This window comes from Misgurnus anguillicaudatus, chromosome 8 (assembly GCF_027580225.2).
Source record: "Misgurnus anguillicaudatus chromosome 8, ASM2758022v2, whole genome shotgun sequence".
NCBI classification, from domain to species: domain Eukaryota; kingdom Metazoa; phylum Chordata; class Actinopteri; order Cypriniformes; family Cobitidae; genus Misgurnus; species Misgurnus anguillicaudatus.
In genome coordinates, this window is record NC_073344.2 from 39998745 (window position 1) to 40018401 (window position 19657).

The 19657-nt window shown below is 38.2% G+C and overlaps 1 protein-coding gene across 3 annotated transcripts in view; it reads left to right on the plus strand.

Moving 5' to 3' along the window:
* The window catches only part of micall1a (MICAL-like 1a), a 118899-nt gene that overhangs the window by 92494 nt on the left and 6748 nt on the right, over positions 1–19657 (plus strand). For all 3 annotated transcript variants that reach the window (XM_055213413.2, XM_073870905.1, XM_055213415.2), the window contains 2 exons: positions 7823–7957; positions 9404–9530. In XM_055213413.2, the coding sequence (XP_055069388.2) occupies positions 7823–7957; positions 9404–9530 (262 nt within the window). The remainder of the gene's footprint in view (positions 1–7822; positions 7958–9403; positions 9531–19657) is intronic.

Sequence of the window (19657 nt, forward strand, 5' to 3'; positions counted from 1 at the left end):
GTTGAATTAAATAATCCAAACAACAGTGCAAAATCAAGTTTAACCAAGCATCAGTCATTTAGCAGCAACGCGTATAAACCTACAATAATATTCCTGTTAGGAAGAAACAGGAAAACAGAGCATTAATAGAAATAGCCTAGATAATTTATAATAACTCTTAAATGTGCAAAAGTAATGATATATAGGCTAGACAATTATATTTAAAATGTTTTTTAATAGATGTATTTAAATGTAAATAAATCTTGCATGAGGATTAAAGTTGAGTTGGTGCTAGATTGTGCACACAGCTACATTATGCCAGTGGTTCTCAAACTTTTTCAGCGTGCGGCCCCCCCTTGTGTACGGCGAATTCCTTCACGGCCCCCTCAAAGAAAATGTATGACAAAAAACTGTTCTAAAACTCAACTTTTAATTAAACAAAACATATTGAATGATACAAAGTAGTGCTGTTGGTTAGTAGCCTTATTTTTTTAGGTTTAATTCCACAGAATTCATGATAAATTAATTTATTTTATAAATTGTCATTAAACTGGGGCCCCCCGGCACCATCTCGTGGCCCCCCTGGGGGCCCCGACCCCCAGTTTGAGAACCACTGCATTATGCATTCAAACACTGCCTGCATAACGCGTCCTTAAAACGTGTCATGATGGTTGCCTCATGGGCGGGAGCTGGGGGGGAGAAGTCGCCTAGGTTTCAAATAGAAAGCTACTAGCAAATGTAAATATTTTAAAAGGAATCATAGTAAGTGTGTCATAATCTACATTCCTTTGTACTCTTCTCCTGAGGTGACGTGAAGTGCTTCCTCTGGCAAGATAATCTTAATAATATCCTGTACACTGTAAAAAATAATATGCCCCATCTACTCAATAAAATTGTGGCAACAGATTACAAGCAATATCATTAATTACATTCAACAAATCAAAATTGATTTAGATTTACTCTATAACTCCTTAATATTTACATATTCAAAAAGCCAAACTGCAATTTGCAATTACAATTTTTATTAAAATTTAAACAAAAATATTGTGTATACTAGACAAAGATCTAGCACTATACAATAAAAAATATTATGCCATATCTACTCAATAAAAGTGTGGCAACAGATTACAAGCAATATCATTAATTAAATTCCACAAATAAATATTGTGTTAGAATCACTACATAAACTCCTTAATAGTAACCCATTCAAAAAGGTAATCTGCAATTTGCAATTAGAAATTAATTTAAATTTAAACAAAATATTGGGTATACAGGACAAAGACCTAGCACTATACAATAAATTCTATTCAATTATACTATTTTAATTTAACATCATCCATTAATATTTTTATTAGTAATGAGTATTATATCTGATTTCAGAATGACAGACAAAGATGAATCAATTCTTATTTTATTGCAGTCAAAAGAACAGGAAAGCATCTCATTTTAATGATGTATTTGTAACAGTGTACAATTCAAAAAGTATTTTACAGTCTTTAAAGAAAACCGTCCACATTTCCCGTCCACAAGGTTCCATGTTTGTGTCCTGTTACATTGATTCACACCCAAAAAATCAGACAGCAGTTTAGACTTACTGTACTGTAATCAGTTCATAAACTTTGAAGAATCCAGCTCCAAGAAAAGTTTCTGAAACACCTGAAAAGATGCCTGGGATACTGGAGATTCAATGCATAGATCCAAGGATAAAGCATGTCCCGTGAACACCTTTAAGGCCTCAATAACAATTCCAGTATCCCTTGGGCTGCCACTCCTAGAAGATCCATTCTTTACAATTACAGCCATCACAAGCTGCTCAAGTCCCTCCTCTTCATCTTTATCCTGCAACATTAAACAGCAAATATGTCTTAAAACCTTTATAAATGTATACAGCTTGAATATTGAAATAATCCACACATTAAACTTGTATATTAAAATGTTTTAAAGAAAACTGGAAGATATGTGCAATGGAGTTCATCTGAGTTTGTGGCTTATTAGGTGTGTTTGAAATGTGCAATAATATTGAAAACTGATAAAAAAAAAATTCTCATTGGAATTACAAATAATATCAAAAAATGTTTGAAAAGATATATAATCTATATTTATAATTAGGGCAAATCTTTTCCCTACATTTTTTTCTGTCACACGACAGTCACATATTTATTTGTTAGCCAAGTTACTCACATGTGTATATACACACACACATACACTATATACACAATATAATATGTACAATATATTCATTTAATAATATTCCTCACCTTTTGTTGTGAATAAAGTTCTCCCTCAGCAATGTTTCACGTTGCCTGCAGGAAGCTGCACTACGTTACAGGCCTTCATGAACACACAATTTAGATAATAGGTCGCGAAATTAATAATAATAATAATAAATATTCAATTTACATAATGTAGAAAGCTTAAACATTTTAAAAAGACAACTTATACATTTAATATCTTACTCACCTTTTGTGGAATTAAATGAATAATGTTATATTTCCCCTCAGTAATGATACTGTACTCGCGGGAAAATTCAACACAGGGCGTCGCAATTGAGCACACAATTAATTTAACAGTTACAGCGAAGAATAGTTTTATATTACCAATTTATTCGAATACTTTGTGGATATAGTTAACACAAAACTAAATAAACCGAAAAAGACCGCGGTAAAGTCACATTTATTTTTATAACACGAACCAAGCGAGCGAGCGAGCAGAATTTGTCATAATAGATACATACATACATATCTATGAGAGTTAGTGATAAGAGAACCCACCCATTCAGAGTAACAGTATGATTGGTCAGTTTTTGTGTCACTCAAAATGAGTTGCATCTGGACCACCAATCGCAGCATGCGAATCGACGAATGCATCCTAGATATGCGACCTCCTGGGTCCTAAAGCTGAAGTTACGTACAAACCCAGTTCATATTAATCCTTATTGTAATTAATATTTACAAATTACAAACACATTATACAAAGAAACCCTGCTTATAGACTTATAAGACTAAAGATTGCCCGTTAAATTTACCCGAAATGAATTTTATCCACAGTTTAAACACTACATTGACGTCACAGCCAGCGGAGATTTTCAGAGACTGGCCGAGGTGAGGCGACGTTGACCGGTATATTTACGCGCGGAGCGCCGGCTGATTATCTGGAGCTCCCATCGCCACAAAACTCAAAGGAAATGTTTAAATAGGCGATATCTTTATGAACCTACTGCAGATTCTTGTTTAAAAAACATACATTCTCGACTGAAATGCTTTCAAAACTTTGAATTTTGGCACAATAACAGAAATATTTCCTAAATCCGTCTGCTCAGCGCTCACGACCTGCAATACAACCCGGAATGGTTTTTAATTTAAAACAGCTGATTAATATTACGTTGGATTTATTCAGTATTCGCTACATGCGCAGATACACAATAAGAATAGCTAAATCCTTCACAAAAACAATAAGTTGTTTTTATTCCAGTCATTTTTAAAGAATTTTAACACAAAAAAAATAACAAACTACATGAAATTTATTTTATTAAATAAAGTTTACATATTCAATTTCATCAAATCTACAAGCCTGCAGAATTACTTTTTACAGTGTAGTGTGTGATGCACTAGGATTTTTAAATCCTGTAGTGTGAGCATGTTTAGGATTTGAGAGAAGAATATCTGAGAAGATTATCCTCATGTGTGTGCTGCAACCAGATTTCATAATCTGCCAGGATTTTAAAAATCCTGTAGTGTGAGCCAGGCATCATCAGGGGAAGAGGATATGAAGGGATGGGGATTGTGACACATTTATTGTGTTTTTATACTTTTATTTGCTAACGGCTTTCTACACTTACCCGGTGTATTTGGGGCCTGGGCGGTTTCTCTTCCTCGGCTCTTGTTTGTGAGGCAGCGGTCATGATGGTTTTAAGGACGCGTTATGATTCCAGAATAATGTCCAAAAAATTCAAGAATATATATAAAAGGATTAATTACACTTTCTTGCAGCCCTAATTGTGCTGCGCCTATTTGCCTGCATGCTGGTGAACAGCAAAGCAAGCATGATGACTATAAATTACTTTTATGGTTATTTTTGGTGAGATAAAAACTTTTGCTTCTGTAATCTCTAAAACATGATACATTTTCTGTGCGTTTTTGGAGCGTGTCAAAAGGTGAAGGAAAGGAAATTAAAGGAAAGCGGTCGGTGGTCACTGGGCAGACATCAGCTGGGCATCACGATGATGGGACGCCAGTAGATCAGTGGTGTGGTTCGTTTAGTGTCCTTGGGTTTGAGGTCAAGACAGGGAAAGGGAAACAAAATCCTATTATCATACTTAGGCCGCCCTATAATGCAAGTGTCATACAGTATAATAGATGAAAGCTAACTAATACGGCCTAAGTATATTTAGTAGACATATTATGTGAATTCTTTGTTAAAGAGATATGTCTTTAGTTTAGATTTTAAATTGATCGACGTTGTCTGATTCTCGAACATTGTTGGGTAAATCATTCCAGAGCTTTGGGGCTAAGTAGGAAATGGATCTACCACCTTTAGACACTTTTGATAATTAAAGGGACATTTCATGAAAATCTTACTCTGTTTTAGTGCTATAATTGGGCCACCGGTGCTTTTTTCAACCTAGAAAATGTGATAAAGAACAACCCAGTAACTTAGTTTTGGTAAACCAGTCTCTGCAAGCGTGTGGAAAAAATAGGTAATTGAAATGTATCTCCCCTTGTGATATCAGAAGGGGATCTTATTATAAATAGCTGCGAGCAGCAATACCGGGGTCAAGCCAAAAAAGGCACAGAAGGAAGTATAATTGAGTTTGGATAAGCAGTTTAAAGAACCTAAGAAAACCTTAATATTTTAGATAAAAAATGCAAAAGTAATCAACAAAAATAATCTATGTTCTTGTCCACTGCAATTGCCCCTCTCTTATTGAGAATCATGGAATCACGGAAATGTTCTGAGACCAAAGTGCTGTGTGAATGAGATTATGAATAGTTTATTATAGGTTGTAGCAACACCACCCCCTCTACCCTTTAAGCAAGGTATGTGCTTATAATAATAAGTCTTGTTGGGTGGACTCATTTAAACTAATGTAATTGTCAGTTTTAAGACAAGTGTCTGTTAATAAACAGAGTGCATCCAAATTTTGGTCTGTAATGATTTGGTCTTATTGATAATAGGTTATTTATTGGTAAGCAATCTAATTTTAATAATACCAAATTTTAACATTTGAGTTTAATATATTGTTTTCTATTGTTTTCTTGTTTACAAGGCAGAATAAAACTGTAAGAAACATGCATTTATCTTATGTCCTCTGTCATCCCTACACTCTAAAAAAACGGGCGGTGCTGTATAGAACCAGGACTGTTGATTTGAATCGTGGCCATGGAGGAACCGTTTTTGGTGCCGTGGAGCGCCGGTGGGGCGCCGGTGAGGCATCTGTGTGGAACCATATAGGGGCCATATGGAACCACTATAGCACCACATTTGGTTCTGCATGGCACTATATGGTTTTGCACGGGTGCTTCACCGGTGCTTCACCGGTGCTGTGTGGCGCTGGGGACGGTTCTTCTGTGATTGCGAGCAAAGAACCACTTTTGGTGCTATATAGCACCGTTTGTTTTTAGAGTGTAATCTTGTGAATAGCTTGGTCGGCTTCTATTTTTTTAAGTTGACGAGCTAATAATTTGTGAGGTTTCTCTCCAAATCCGAAGTGTTTTTGTTTCATAAATAAAAAGCTGATGTAATTTTTCCTGGAGAGAAGCTGATTGAGTTAATATTTCAGATTAGTTATTTCTCTATACAAGTCGGGAGTGGGGTTTAAAGCATTCTGTCGGTCCAATTGTTGTATCTGTTTTTCAAGATGTTTACATTGAGTTATTTCCTTTTTTAGCAGCTTCATATGAGATTACACATCCTCTAAAATAGGCTTTGAAAGCCTCCCATTAAGTACATGATGTGACTTCTGGGGTATCATTCACTTCAATTTTTTTTTTTTTTTTGAGCTTCAATGAATTCACAAAACTCCCTGTCTGTCAGTAATTGAGGGTTTAATCTCCAAGGTCTGCTGGGTGGGTCCATACCTTCCAAATATAAATTGAATGTTAATGGGCTGTCCACAGTTCAGACAAAATGAATGGCATTTTTAAAAGCTAAAAATAATCTGCCTGTTGTCTCTGTATGTAGCCTAAATAATAGGCAAGTTGTCCATTGGCTGCACCAGTTAAATTAAAGGGGATGAATACTTAAAGGTAGGGTATCACATTTTAAAAAATGCTAACGGTAGCCACCTAGCAATGAAATAACAATCCCACCCTCCAGTCAAATCGCCATCCAAAATCACACCTCTTACAAAACACATAAACACACACAGATCAGACGGTCACATCTCATGTCTCATTCACCAGTAAGAAAAAGTTGCAGTACAAAGTGAATAACATTACCAAAACAACCAACAAAAACAACTGGTTTACATCAGAATTAGTTTAAGCACACTTTCGGTTGTGTAGACGTAGTAACTATATCGTTACGCTAATCTGTAAACGAACACATATTTCATAAGCAACACAATGTTTCATCAAAGTAGAATATCTGAATCTGAATCTCAATACAAACATATCGCGTACCTACCGTACCAAAATAAACAGTGTAACGACCCTTTCAGACCCTTTGCCCTCCTGCAGCTGTTTGCATCTCGTGGTAAAGCAGTAAAGTTGCTGATGTTAATTTGGGTTTTTGCTCTTTGCTGATCCAGACAGTTTTTACTGTTGTTGTTATAAAACATGTCTTTCGTTTTGTGGCTCCTGTGCAGGTTGTCAATTCACGTGTTTACAGACAGGAGATGAGCGCACGTGAACGTGCTGATGACGTATGGTGTCTGCGTGGACTAGCTGGGCGGATGGCATTCAAATAACGCTTACGTATGAGGGATAAAAAAGGCAACGTCCGTTCGGACCGAAATCTATGATTGGTTGAACATTTTTTGGTCCTACGCCTTTCACAGATGACATAAATTTCTACAAATAAATTTAAACAACTCAACATAGTGATTGCTATCAGGATGTGGGGAGACTTTTAACCAGCATAACTAAAAATGTTTCAGGATCAAATCTGTTACCCTACCTTTAAGAAATAATTGTTTATTTTTGTGATTATTTTAGATCTTTGTGTAGAGACTTGTTTTCATTTCAGCATTTTCCTGTTGATCAGTATAGCAAAAAGCTAAATGAAGTGTAATTAAGTGCTATTTAACTCTTTCACCGCCAGCGTTTTTTTAAAAAAGTTGCCAGCCAGCGCCAGCGGTTTTCATGATTTTCACAAAAGTTTAATGCCTTCCAGAAAATGTTCTTCTTCAAATATATAAACATACGATATACCAAATGAAAGAACAGACCCTCTGCTTTCAAACAAAAAAAAAAACGTTTCATCCTACCTTGAGTAGTTCTTTTGTAATCAGCTTTTGAATATGAGTAGGTTTCTGCAAAAACACCACATTTTGAGCAAAAAGCAGAGATAATTCCATTTTTGTGACGGACTTTTCATAGAGATCCCATTCAGAGCGATCTTTTAAACAGACACGGACATGCAGCAGCTTGCCATAGGGCAATACTTCCGGGTTCAAAAAGTTGCGGAGCCACCTAGTGGATAAAAGCGGTATTGCGGAAATACGGAAATACTCGTCATTGGGTGGGAAGCGTTTTCTCTTGATTGATGAGATATCTCGTCAATGACGGGGAAAGAGTTAACAAAAAAGGATAAAGTCCAACAAGGGTGAAAATGTATTGTATGTTATTTTGTTTAATGTTTTTTTGTTTGTGTGTTATGCACTCTTTATCCATGTCAACTTCAGCAAACCTGTAAAGAGAATCCATTTAATCGGAAGGCCACCACCTCCTTTAATTCTCCTGTATCCAGACGTCACAAAGAACCTGGTCCTGCACGACCCCCTGCTCCTGGACATGGATTTCCTCTTATTAAACGTAAGGTGAGGCACAAAGACATTATACTCCCTTTTTGCCAATGTACATTTGCTACTAGTAATCTTTCAGCTTGCATTTGTTATGTGTATTCACATACACTAAAGGTGCTTCTCCATTGCATAGTACCCCACGGTAGAGGGCTGCATTGGGTTGGGACTCCCGCAGGACCCAATGCAAATCTCGCGGGAGCGGGCGGTTTCACCTTTTCTGCGGGCGGGAGTGGGCAGTCAGAAAATTTTGCGGGAGACCTGTGGGTCCGGTTGGATTTTTGCATGTAATAGAAATGGGGTCAACACATGTTGAGATCAATAAGTTGAGAAGAAAATTAAGCCAAACATTATGTGACACATACCCTGGCAACTTTGGGCAGCACATGCCCGAGGATAGCTGTTACACACTATGTGCCTCGCATTTGGAAGAACTGGTGAGCACTAGTGACAAATAAATAAATAAATAAATAAAAACCCCAAGCGGAGCGAAGGCTGAGTCAAATCCAATTGGTTTCAATGCGGTCGTTAGTACGAATTCAGTACTGTTTGATCTTACAGAAATTATATTATAACAAATATTATACCCTAACCCCAAACGCAAGCAAAGTTTAAAGTTTGCGGACATGACAAAGTACGCTATCAAACAGTCTTGAAACACCAAGTAAGAGCCCGAAGCGAACGAAAAACATAAGCTAACAGACTAAACAGTCGGCATATGAATATCTTCTTTATTAAGTTTGGCATGTTTTTGTGAAGAAAGACAACCATATTTAGCCTACTTGCTACGGTGAAAGCCTGTTCTTTTCACTAATTCCAGCGGAGAAACCTCTCTGCTTAAACGGGCATTTGCAGTTATCCGCTTAATTTTCCATAGAGCACCGCATATAATAAATGTTCTCTGTTTCGTTTTCTGTGTCTGTCTCGTTTAGCTGTAATAACATAATAAAATAAGCCATAACAAGAAGATAACAAATCTCTCATGATGCACGCTGTTGCGGCGGAGAAGCTCGTCTAAGCTCAGCGGAGCACGTTGACTGACGCCACGGGCGTTTGTACAGAAACTGTCATGTGAGAAAGAGGTAGTGATAAACATGATGTGCAAACATCTGTTTGTGGTGGTCAATTTTAATTTTGTGGTGGACTGAGAAATTATTAAATGTATGGGAATGTACAACACTTTTATGATGTCACAGCAGTAGGCAGCGCAAATATAACGACACACCTATAATCCCTACCACTCCGAAGTGTTACTAAACTAAATGGAATTGCTAACCAAGCCAAAGTGAGGTGAGCTGACCCGACCTGACCAAACCAAGTCGTGGGGTACTATGCAATGAAAAAGCGCCATAAGTTACATACAAGTTGTCTGGGTGAGCACCCAATCTTAGCATTGTATGTCACCACCAATTTATTATAACATTTTGTGGTTACAAGTACTCATTCTAAGATATTATCTGGTAGGTCCAGTCTGACCAGTATATACCAGTAGAAGACGTTCATGTTGAAATAAATGATCTGGAGAAACATTTGGATGAACTGGAAAAGAGAGGAGTGGATCTGGAGAAGAGGTTACGGGACTGTTCAAACGGTACAAGAATCATATGCCACATGATAACTGCAATTACTGGCTTTTGTATTATTTTTTCCCCAACCAAATGGCACCCACCTCTTTACCAGCTTTTTAAGTTGCTTGCCTAATAATATTTTCTGTTATTGTTACTCCTCTCGAGTTTAAATAAAGGCTCAAGTCGTTCCTGGGTTTTAACGGGCATTTATTTGATGACAGAATCTTCAAACTTGTCTTCACATGTCCCTTTTTAATACTAAATTGCCATCAGAACTGGTATAAACAAAGCACAAAAAAACATACATTAACCTTAAATTATAAACATACTTGCAGACAATATAAAGACAAAATTACATAGAAAACTAAATAAACAAACATACATTTATGCCATGTAAAATGACATCATAATTGGCTTGTTACAAACACAGCACACAACACAAATAAATCACAAGGACAGATCAAATACCTCATTGGCCGCATGAACCCGAGAGAATAACTTAAGGGATATTCATCTTCACACCTTAGGACAACTTGTAGTCAGCTTTACATCTTTCCTTAAGCTTTCAAACAACAGGCTGGCAAGCCACAGCAGATGTCTCTCTAATCACAGTGAGTGCACCCAAAAATAACGTCACCCTAATAACAAATTCCACACGGAACCAAAAAATAAGTTCCCCCCTTTTTACACAAGTATTTTAACAAAAAGAAATGAACATGAAATTATTATTTATTGACTATAAAACATGATTTAATCATATGAATTTAACCTTATATTTTTTAACTATGAACTATATTAAAATGAGATATGAATTGCTTTGATGGCAGCTACACTCCCACCAAATCACTTGTGATTTTAACCAATTAACTATGTGTGAGCGATTACTGCAAGTTAAAATTATGTTAGTCAGCTTCAAGTAATGTGACTGTCTTGTGAATAGGTCTCTCCAAATAGACTGGCTTGCTGAGTCTCTTTCCTTGTTCATCTAATGCAGAGTTGCTGATCAGCAACTGAACCTTCCGCACACATCCATCTTCAGCTGGATACACGTTGGCAACTTTAGCCAGCTTCCATTCATTTCTGGGTGCGGTATCGTCTTTTACAATTACTATGTCATTGACTTTTGCATTTCTTTTTGTCTTTTGCCATTTCTGTCTTTGTTGTAAACTCAGTAGGTACTCCCTTTTCCATCTGTGCCAAATCTCTTTGGCAAGGTATTGGACCTTACGCCATCTCTTGCGGAGGTAAAGGTCTTCCTTCACAAAGTTTCCAGGTGGAGGCACTATTATTGAGGACTTCATTGTCAGAAGCAGGTTGGGCGTGAGAGGCTGAGGACCTGTTGGATCGTTGAGCAAGTGTGCTGTCACAGGTCGGCTGTTTATGATGGCCATCACTTCATAAAGATAGGTCCGTAAGGATGAACTGTCGAGTGTTCGGGATGACTGATCTAGTATAGATGTTAATACACTTCTGATGGTACGGATTTGTCTTTCCCAAACTCCGCCCAATTGGCTAGCAGAAGGAGGGTTCATCACAAACTCACAGCCTAGTTGTTTAAGGCATTCTTGATTCATTTCCTTCACTGCTTCTAGGAATTCACGCCTCGCTCCAACAAAATTGGTGCCCCGATCTGATTGCAGTTGACGAACGTTTCCACGTGCAAGGCACGAAGTGAGTTGATGAATGCATCGGTTGATAGATCATCAAGTAACTCTATGTGCACTGCACGGGAGCACAAGCATGTGAACAATTGTCCATAACGTTTCAACTCCTTTCGACCTTCTCTGATGTAAAATGGACCGAAACAATCCATCCCACAATACGTGAAGGGAGGAGTTGTCTCCATTCTCTCACATGGCAGGTCTGCCATTTTCTGCTCTTCTGTATTACGTCTGAATCGTCTGCACTTAACGCAGTGGTAGATGACTGATGACACAGCTTGACTACATCCAAGGATCCAAATACCATTTGATCTCAACTCATTTATGGTCATGCCACGCCCTTGATGTTGCACTTGTCTGTGATAGTGATCGATCAGTAATCTTGTTATGTGACTGTTTTTTGGTAAAATGACTGGATGTTTGATATGTGAATGCATGGCAGCATGTTCTAATCGACCTCCCACTCTAAGGATACCCCTGTGGTCCAAAAAGGGATTGAGTCGGTACAACCTACTGGTTTTGTCTTTGGTCATCTCCCTTTGTGATTCAAGATCATTGATCTCCTTGGAGAAGACTTCCCTTTGTACCATGAGCATGATGGTAAGCTCTACCTCCTGTCTTTCCTCAAGACTTGTGGCTTCATTGGTTCTCTGTATTGTACCCTTAAACTCCTTGACAAATCTTTGAAGTCTGGCAACTGCTTTCACTAGTCTTGTCCAGCTTGAAAACTTAAGGAAACGATTAGTTAGTAAATCCTTTGTGGTTGAGGTCTGGTGCACAATGGCCCTCATTTATCAAAAGTGCGTACACCAAAATTCCAGCGTACACCCAAAACCACGGTGACTTTGAGATTTATCAATATGGACGTTGGCGTACGGTAGGCTCAAATCCTACGCCTGCTCAGGAGGTGGTGTACGCACATTTTGAGTTAGTGCAGAAATGCGCAAACACTTCCAAACACCACAAAACGCACTGACAAACTAAAATATATGATATATTATGACCCACTGTAAAAAAAAAAACATAATAATTACAAACTTCAGTGTTTATTTTTATGCAACATGGACTTTAATGTTTAATTTGAGAGACTTTACCAAAGCATTTGATTTGTATGCATATGTATTCCTTCAGTTGAGAGCCTGGGCGCTTTACCTGACGTTTCAGGGCAAAGCATGTGAGCGGAGCGGAGCGGAGCCTTGAGTGGTGCGGTAATATTACCATCAAAGCGCCTTTCTAAAAAGTCCGCTCGCACCGCTCATTGAACCCAGAACGCCCTTTGATAATTTGCTAGTTCGAGAATCTGTAAAAACGTCTAGCAATAAGTTGTGGAATTCAAGCCTTATACATAAATGTAAAGTAAAAATCAAAGTTAAGATTGGACAGGAAGAAAACATTAAAAGGAAGTGTAAAAGTTAGCAAATATTCATCCTGGAATCTGAAGCGGCACATTGCAAGAAAGCACAAGGATGTGCTACGAAAACATGGTAATAATGCATCAAAAGGTAAGCTAGTTATTCGATGATAAATAAATGAATAGGTAAAGTAAAATGTTTGTGTTGAATGGAGCCATAAATCCGATCATGATGACATGCGGACAAAATCATGGCCACGAATTATCTTTTATGCTACATTATGGACACTTCTTTTTCTTATTTAGTCTAAAGTATGGCCATAAATATAAAATTCGTTCCCAATATTCAACAGTTTGTTCCTTGGGATTAATTATTATAATATTTCATTACTATTACAATTATTATTACTTCAAATTATGAATTAGCCTAGTAAAACATGTGGATGTCGTGACAAATTGTTAATTTGAATTATATCCGGAGCTCCGTATGAAACTGGATCTTAGCTAACAAACAACTGTATGTAAATACAGAAAAACACACTATAAAAGTTACTACATCATTTTAAAATATTATTTAAAAAAAACTTAACCGAACCATTAAGCAGACATATAATTTAGATGTAGGCAACAGTAAATAATAATAATAATAATAAATAATTATTATTCTAAATATCAATTAAGCGTCATTAATAATAAAAATAATAATACAAATATTACAAAATGTCATGCAATTATTAATGTGTCTTTAATCCCGCTCTTTAAACTCCCAAATAAAACAATTTTGTTTCTTTCCACTTCCCCGGTTTGTCTTCTTTGCCGTCTTCCATGTGTCAATGTCGTAAAATGAGGGCGTGGGGGAGGTGGAGACTTGAATTTATATGGGCGTGTTATTCTAATGACGATCGTTTTCAGCCGCGGCATTTATGAAGGGCAGATATTGCGTACACCTGAATATCAACGGTACGCACAGTTTCATAAATCAGGCGGTGAGAGGAGTGTAAGCATAATCTTACGCCAACATATACGCCCGTTTCTACGCAAGAATGATAAATGAGGGCCATTGACTCTGCGCACTTCTGGATCTTTGGCATCAATTTCTCCCACCTTTACCTCACCACCTGGAAGCTCTTCCTGCCAGAGAAAATCTGGGCCACTAAACCAATTGGAAGCAATGAGCTCCTTTGCCTTAAGCCCTCGTGACGCATGATCAGCGGGATTGTTTTCTGATGTCACATATTTCCACTGGGTTGGGTTTGTACTTTCCTTGATGCGCTGTATGCGGTTGGCTACATAGATATGAAATCGTTTGCATCATTGTTGATGTATCCTAAGACAACATTTGAATCGGTCCAGAAGAACTCTTGGGCGTTTTCAAGCTCCAATTCTCCTCTGAGCATGTCACTTGTGCGTACTGCTACCACTGCTGCAGACAGCTCGAGTCTTGGCACCGTGGTTACCTTTGTGGGGGATACTCTGGATTTAGCTATTACTAAGACACAGTGTATCTTTCCTGTTGTGCTGATTGCTCTTAGATAGGTACAGACTCCATACCCGTTGACACTTGCGTCTGAAAAATGATGGACTTCATACTTGTGAACTGTCTTGAAATCATCTGGTAGGTAGCATCGCTCAATCTTGACATTGGCTAAGTTTTGTAGATCCAGTAGCCAGGACTCCCACCGTGGCCTTAACTCATTTGACAGTGGCTCATCCCAGCTGACCTTCTCACGACACATTTGTTGAAGTATTTGTTTCCCAAGTAAGATGAAAGGTGCCACAAAGCCAAGTGGATCGAAGATAGAGGCAACTGTGGACAAAACTCCTCTTCTGGAGAGAGGGCGCTCATTTACGACTACTCGAAACTGAAAATGGTCTGAGGCAACACACCATTTGACGCCCAAAGCCCTCTCAATTTGTTGTTCGCCAAGAGCTAGGTCTCGTTTCACTACTGTCTCTGCACAGTCTTCCTTTTGTAGGGATGCCAATACTTGTTGACTGTTTGATATGAACTTATGAAGTCGCAACTTGCCTGTACTGCAGAGTTGTCTTACTTCCTTTACTAACTGGATAGCCTCTTCTTCTGAGTGGACACTTATTAGGCCATCATCAACATAGAAATTTCTCTCAATGAAACGGATTGTAGCTTCACTGAAATGACCTTGCCCTTGAGCTGCAATGTACTTGAGACCGTAATTTGCACAGCCGGGTGATGAAGCAGCTCCAAAAAGATGAACACGCATACGATAGACAGAGGCGTTGGAACAGAAGTCTCCATTATCCCACCACAGAAAGCGGAAGTAGTCTTGATCTTCTGACTTGACATGGAATTGATGAAACATGCGTTCTATGTCACACATCACCACTATTTGACCCTCAACTCTGGCCCAGTGAGCAGAAAGTCATTTAAAGACACACCTTCATACTTTGCCGAGCAGTCAAACACGATTCTTATTTTTCCAGGTTTCTGGGGGTGGTAGACACCATGGTGAGGGATGTACCAGGAGGGACTTTTGTCAAGTTCGTCAAATGGAACCTTTTCCGCATCTCCACGGGTTATTGTTTCATTCATGAATGTTGTGTAGTCTTTGTGGTATTGCGTGTCTTTCTCAAATCTTTTCTTTAGACATTTAAGTCTATGTACGGCACAGATTTTATTGTCTGGCAGATTTGGTCTATCCTTCTTAAAGGGCAAAGGCAACTCACAATGACCATTTGCTTTCATTTTCACTCCTTCCTCCATTATGGAAATGAAACGCAAATCCTCCTGGGAGAAGTGGGTCTCCTCCATGCGGCGTTCATTGAAATCGGACTCCAATACTTTGATCACATCAAATGGTGTGACAAGCTCTTTGACTTGTGTACGACAGACATACATGACTTCATTTGTTAAGGGAGTTGGTGACTGAACAGAAGGTGTCACTTCTTTAACTATGACTCTATGGCTACTTCCTATAGCATCACCATAATCCACACAGGGATCAATACCTCCGACTATAGTCCAGCCAAGGTCTGTTCTTTGAGCGAATGGTTCATTGTCTTTTCCCGACACCACTTCTCTGGGTATCAAAACTTGCGAACAGTTGTACCCTATTAGCAGGCCGACATCACACTCTATCATGGGAGCGATCTCTTCAGCAAGGTGCTCTAGGTGAGGCCATGCTCTTGCTATCTAAGGTGTGGGAATATGACTTAAATTGACAGGGATAAAGTCTCTTGTGTATGTCGTTGGGAGAGGGATTCTCTTGGATGTGTAAAAGCCTCTAACTTGTAGCCCAAACAGCTTTTGACTTGGAATGACTGTGTCCCTGGATGACAGCGTGGAAAGCTTCAACTGCACTTGCTCCCTTTCTGTGACTAGAGCATCCGCCTTTTCTTGAAGAATGAATGTGGTGTCGCTCTGACTGTCCAGAAGGGCATAGACAAGAACCTCATGTTCTGGATTGCTTGTTGTGGATAACCAAACTGGAATGATTGTGGATGTGAGATCACAGTTAATATTTTGAACAACACGATTGGATATTGCCTTGTTTGGTGTTTCTGTACTTGGTTGTTTGGTGTCCCTTGTGTCCTTTTGTTCCTTGTCAGTATCCTTTGTCCTTTTGAGTTCCCTGTCACGTTCCTGATGTAAACATGTTGGATGCTTTCCTTTGCATGTGTTACAAACACTTCTACTTTCACATTTCCTTGAATAGTGTCCAGGGCTGAGACATCCAAAACACAAGCCTTTTGTTTGTACAAACTTAACTCGTTCAGTAATTGACTTGTCCATAAACTTTCGGCAAACATGAATTCCATGGTTTGGCCTTTCACAGAATATACACCTCTTAATGTCTGGTTTCTCTTCTGAACTGCTTGCTAGCACCTTTGGACCAACACTTCGTATCTTTGGGTTCTGCATTTTTTCAGCTTTTCTTCTAATTTCCTTTGCGTTTCAGCATTTTCTGCTTCTTGTTGTGCAAGTCGTTTTCTGCTTTCAGCTTCAAGATTTTCAAGTTCCCTTTGCTTATTTTCCATTTCTTGCATCACTTTCAAAGTGGCTTCAGTTGCAGCCAGTTCTGCTGCTGCTTCTTGTTTCTTCAAAGAGGACTTATTTAAATGGCTTGAACGTGTGATTGCGCTACCCACACTTTTGGACCTGTAAGATGCTGCTGATTGGAACACAGAGCCAGCCTCACTCCAGTGAATGGATCCTTTAGCTGGGTATTTACCACTTTCCTCTTCTTTAAGAAACTCTGTTGCTTGTTCTATTATCCTTAACGAAACAGCATGACATGTGTCTACTCTACGACGAGTATCACTCTCAGGAGTGTCGTACCTGCACAACTCGTGATAGGTTTGCTTTACTTCTTCTGAAGCACTCTGGACCTTTACAATGTGATCCTGTAAACTTGCAGTACTAGGTGCATCAAGTGCTTTCTTAGCTTGTTTGGCCATAGATTTCCATTTGTCATATTTGGTCTTAAAGCGACACTGAAGCTTATTCATCCTTTCTTCATGTAGAGCTTGGCCCTTTTTAGTAAGCTTTCTGGTTCTTTGACTTTTCCTCAAACCAACATCTTCAGCTGCTTGACTTGAATTTGCCTCTTGCTGTGAACTTGAGTCTACAGATTCTTCATCCGGGCTTACTTGCTCATGCAACTGCACAGCTTCACTTCCTTGGTCAGGCTCAGTCATTTCACTACTTGAGCTGATGTATATGTATTGACTTAAGATCAAATTACTTGTGAATTTGTAAGATGACCTAAATTATTGTAATGAACTATGGAATATAATATACTTTAATTGTAATTATGAACTTGTAAATTAAGTTAAATGTGTTAAAAACACCTTAAGCTTTTATGAAGTTTTCACCTTGTATGAAATAAAGAAATGGCATTCAATATCAAAGAAACCCAATATAACTTGCTCTTTAAAATACCTAAGGGCACCTTTAACTTAGAAAATTACTTGTGATTAGTCTTACAACTAGTTTTGCAATAATCACCTTACAAAATATAAACATAAACTTAAACTCAAACTTGAATAGCAAAACATACACTTAAACTCAAATTTGAATTGCAAGAAACATACACTTCAACCTCTTTTGACACTTTACTGTCCCTTTAAGTTAGCAGGATTAAACTACTTCTTAACATTTAACTTGTTTAAATGTGTTACTTCTTTGTAGCTTGACCCCACCAGACTCTGGACTCCGTTTGCCACTTGTCGGGTTTTCCGTGCATGCAGTTCGTGTTGTCTGTCTTTGATGCTCGTTAGCGTAGTTAACGATGTAACGAGCCGCTCGTTAATGGCTCCGTTGCTCTTCTCCTCCAGCACGAAGCAGGCTGAGTTCTGACTGTTACTCCTCTCAAGTTTAAATAAAGGCTCAAGTCGTTCATGGGTTTTATTGGGCATTTATTTGATGACAGAATCTTCAAACATGTCTTCATGTGTCCCTTTTTAATACTAAATTGCCGTCAGAACTGGTATAAACAAAGCACAAAAAACATACATTAACCTTAAATTATAAACATACTTGCAGACAATATTAAGACAAAATTACATAGAAAACTAAATAAACAAACATACATTTATGCCATGTAAAATGACATCATAATTGGCTTGTTACAAACACAGCACACACAACATAAATAAATCACAAGGACAGATCAAATACCTCATTGGCCGCATGAACCCGAGAGAATAACTTAAGGGATATTCATCTTCACACCTTAGGACAACTTGTAGTCAGCTTTACATCTTTCCTTAAGCTTTCAAACAACAGGCTGGCAAGCCACAGCAGATGTCTCTCTAATCACAGTGAGTGCACCCAAAAATAACGTCACCCTAATAACAAATTCCACACGGAACCAAAAAATAAGTTCCCCCCTTTTTACACAAGTATTTTAACAAAAAGAAATGAACATGAAATTATTATTTATTGACTAGAGCCCGACCGATTTATCGTTTTGCCGATTTTATCGGCCGATATGAGCATGTCGCAGATATATCTGTATCGGCGTATAAGCCGCAGATATGCGCCGATATGAACGTTTGTTACAGAACACATTAAATGCATTTGAAAGATGTAAGTACTTGTTTGTCCAGCAGAGTGCGCCATACTGGTTGCTAATGGCGACCCAGATCACTCACTGTAGTGACACCAGCCAATCCCCCACCCCCTTCACTTCAGTCAGTCAGTCTCTCAGTTCAGGTGGCTGCAGTCACGCAGTGTCTTCTTCACAACATTTTTACACCTGGTATTAAGACGCGCTTTGGTCGATTGGATTATAAATGGACAAGAGAGACGCATTCCCGCTTACATTTGGTGTTTTTAATCCGTCTCTTTGTCGACTTGCGAGTTAAAACGCAAGCGGGAGAAATGACGCGAGACGGAGAAATGACACGTTTAAACTACGCGCAGCCGTGCACTTATATAACACTATATGAGATTACTGCTGCTTGTGTTGTTAGGTAACATGCTCATTTCAGAGCAATTGATTCAATAAGCTTGCGCAACTCTACACCCTTGCAAAATAAAAGAGGCGGAGCGAAGACGCTTTATTTTTTATAAAAGTCTAAAGTTTGCACGGAACCCTGGGTTTGTGTTATAAAAACGTTGTGCACAACATTAAACATAGCGTACATTAGTATGTGCTCCGTCAAGCATTGTCTTCGTAACTGTGAGTGGCTAACTAATTTGTGAAGTACACAACTTACTGTAAAGCTAATATTAATCAATTACTTTAAGTTTCTCTTTATAATGTTATTCTCGTCAAATCTGCAAATGATGCAAGTTTTATGTATTTTGTTCTCTTTGTGTTTTAAAGTTATTTATAATAAGTCAAGTTTACTGTTTAGTGCACTGATATCCAACTAATTTTGGATAATAAAGTTTATTGTTAACTTCTTGCCTATAGTACATATCTTTGTCACATCAATATAAGTGTTGGATCACCACATTTGTGAGTGATCACCACATTTGTGAGTGATCATTGCATTGCATTGTATTTATTCATAGTATATTATGTTAAAGTATATAGTGTATTTTATGTACAGTACTTTAGTATAATATACTGTAGTATATACTGAACTATAATGTACACATAAAGAATATCGGCCGATATATCGTTATCGGTCTTTTTTTACTCCCTAATAT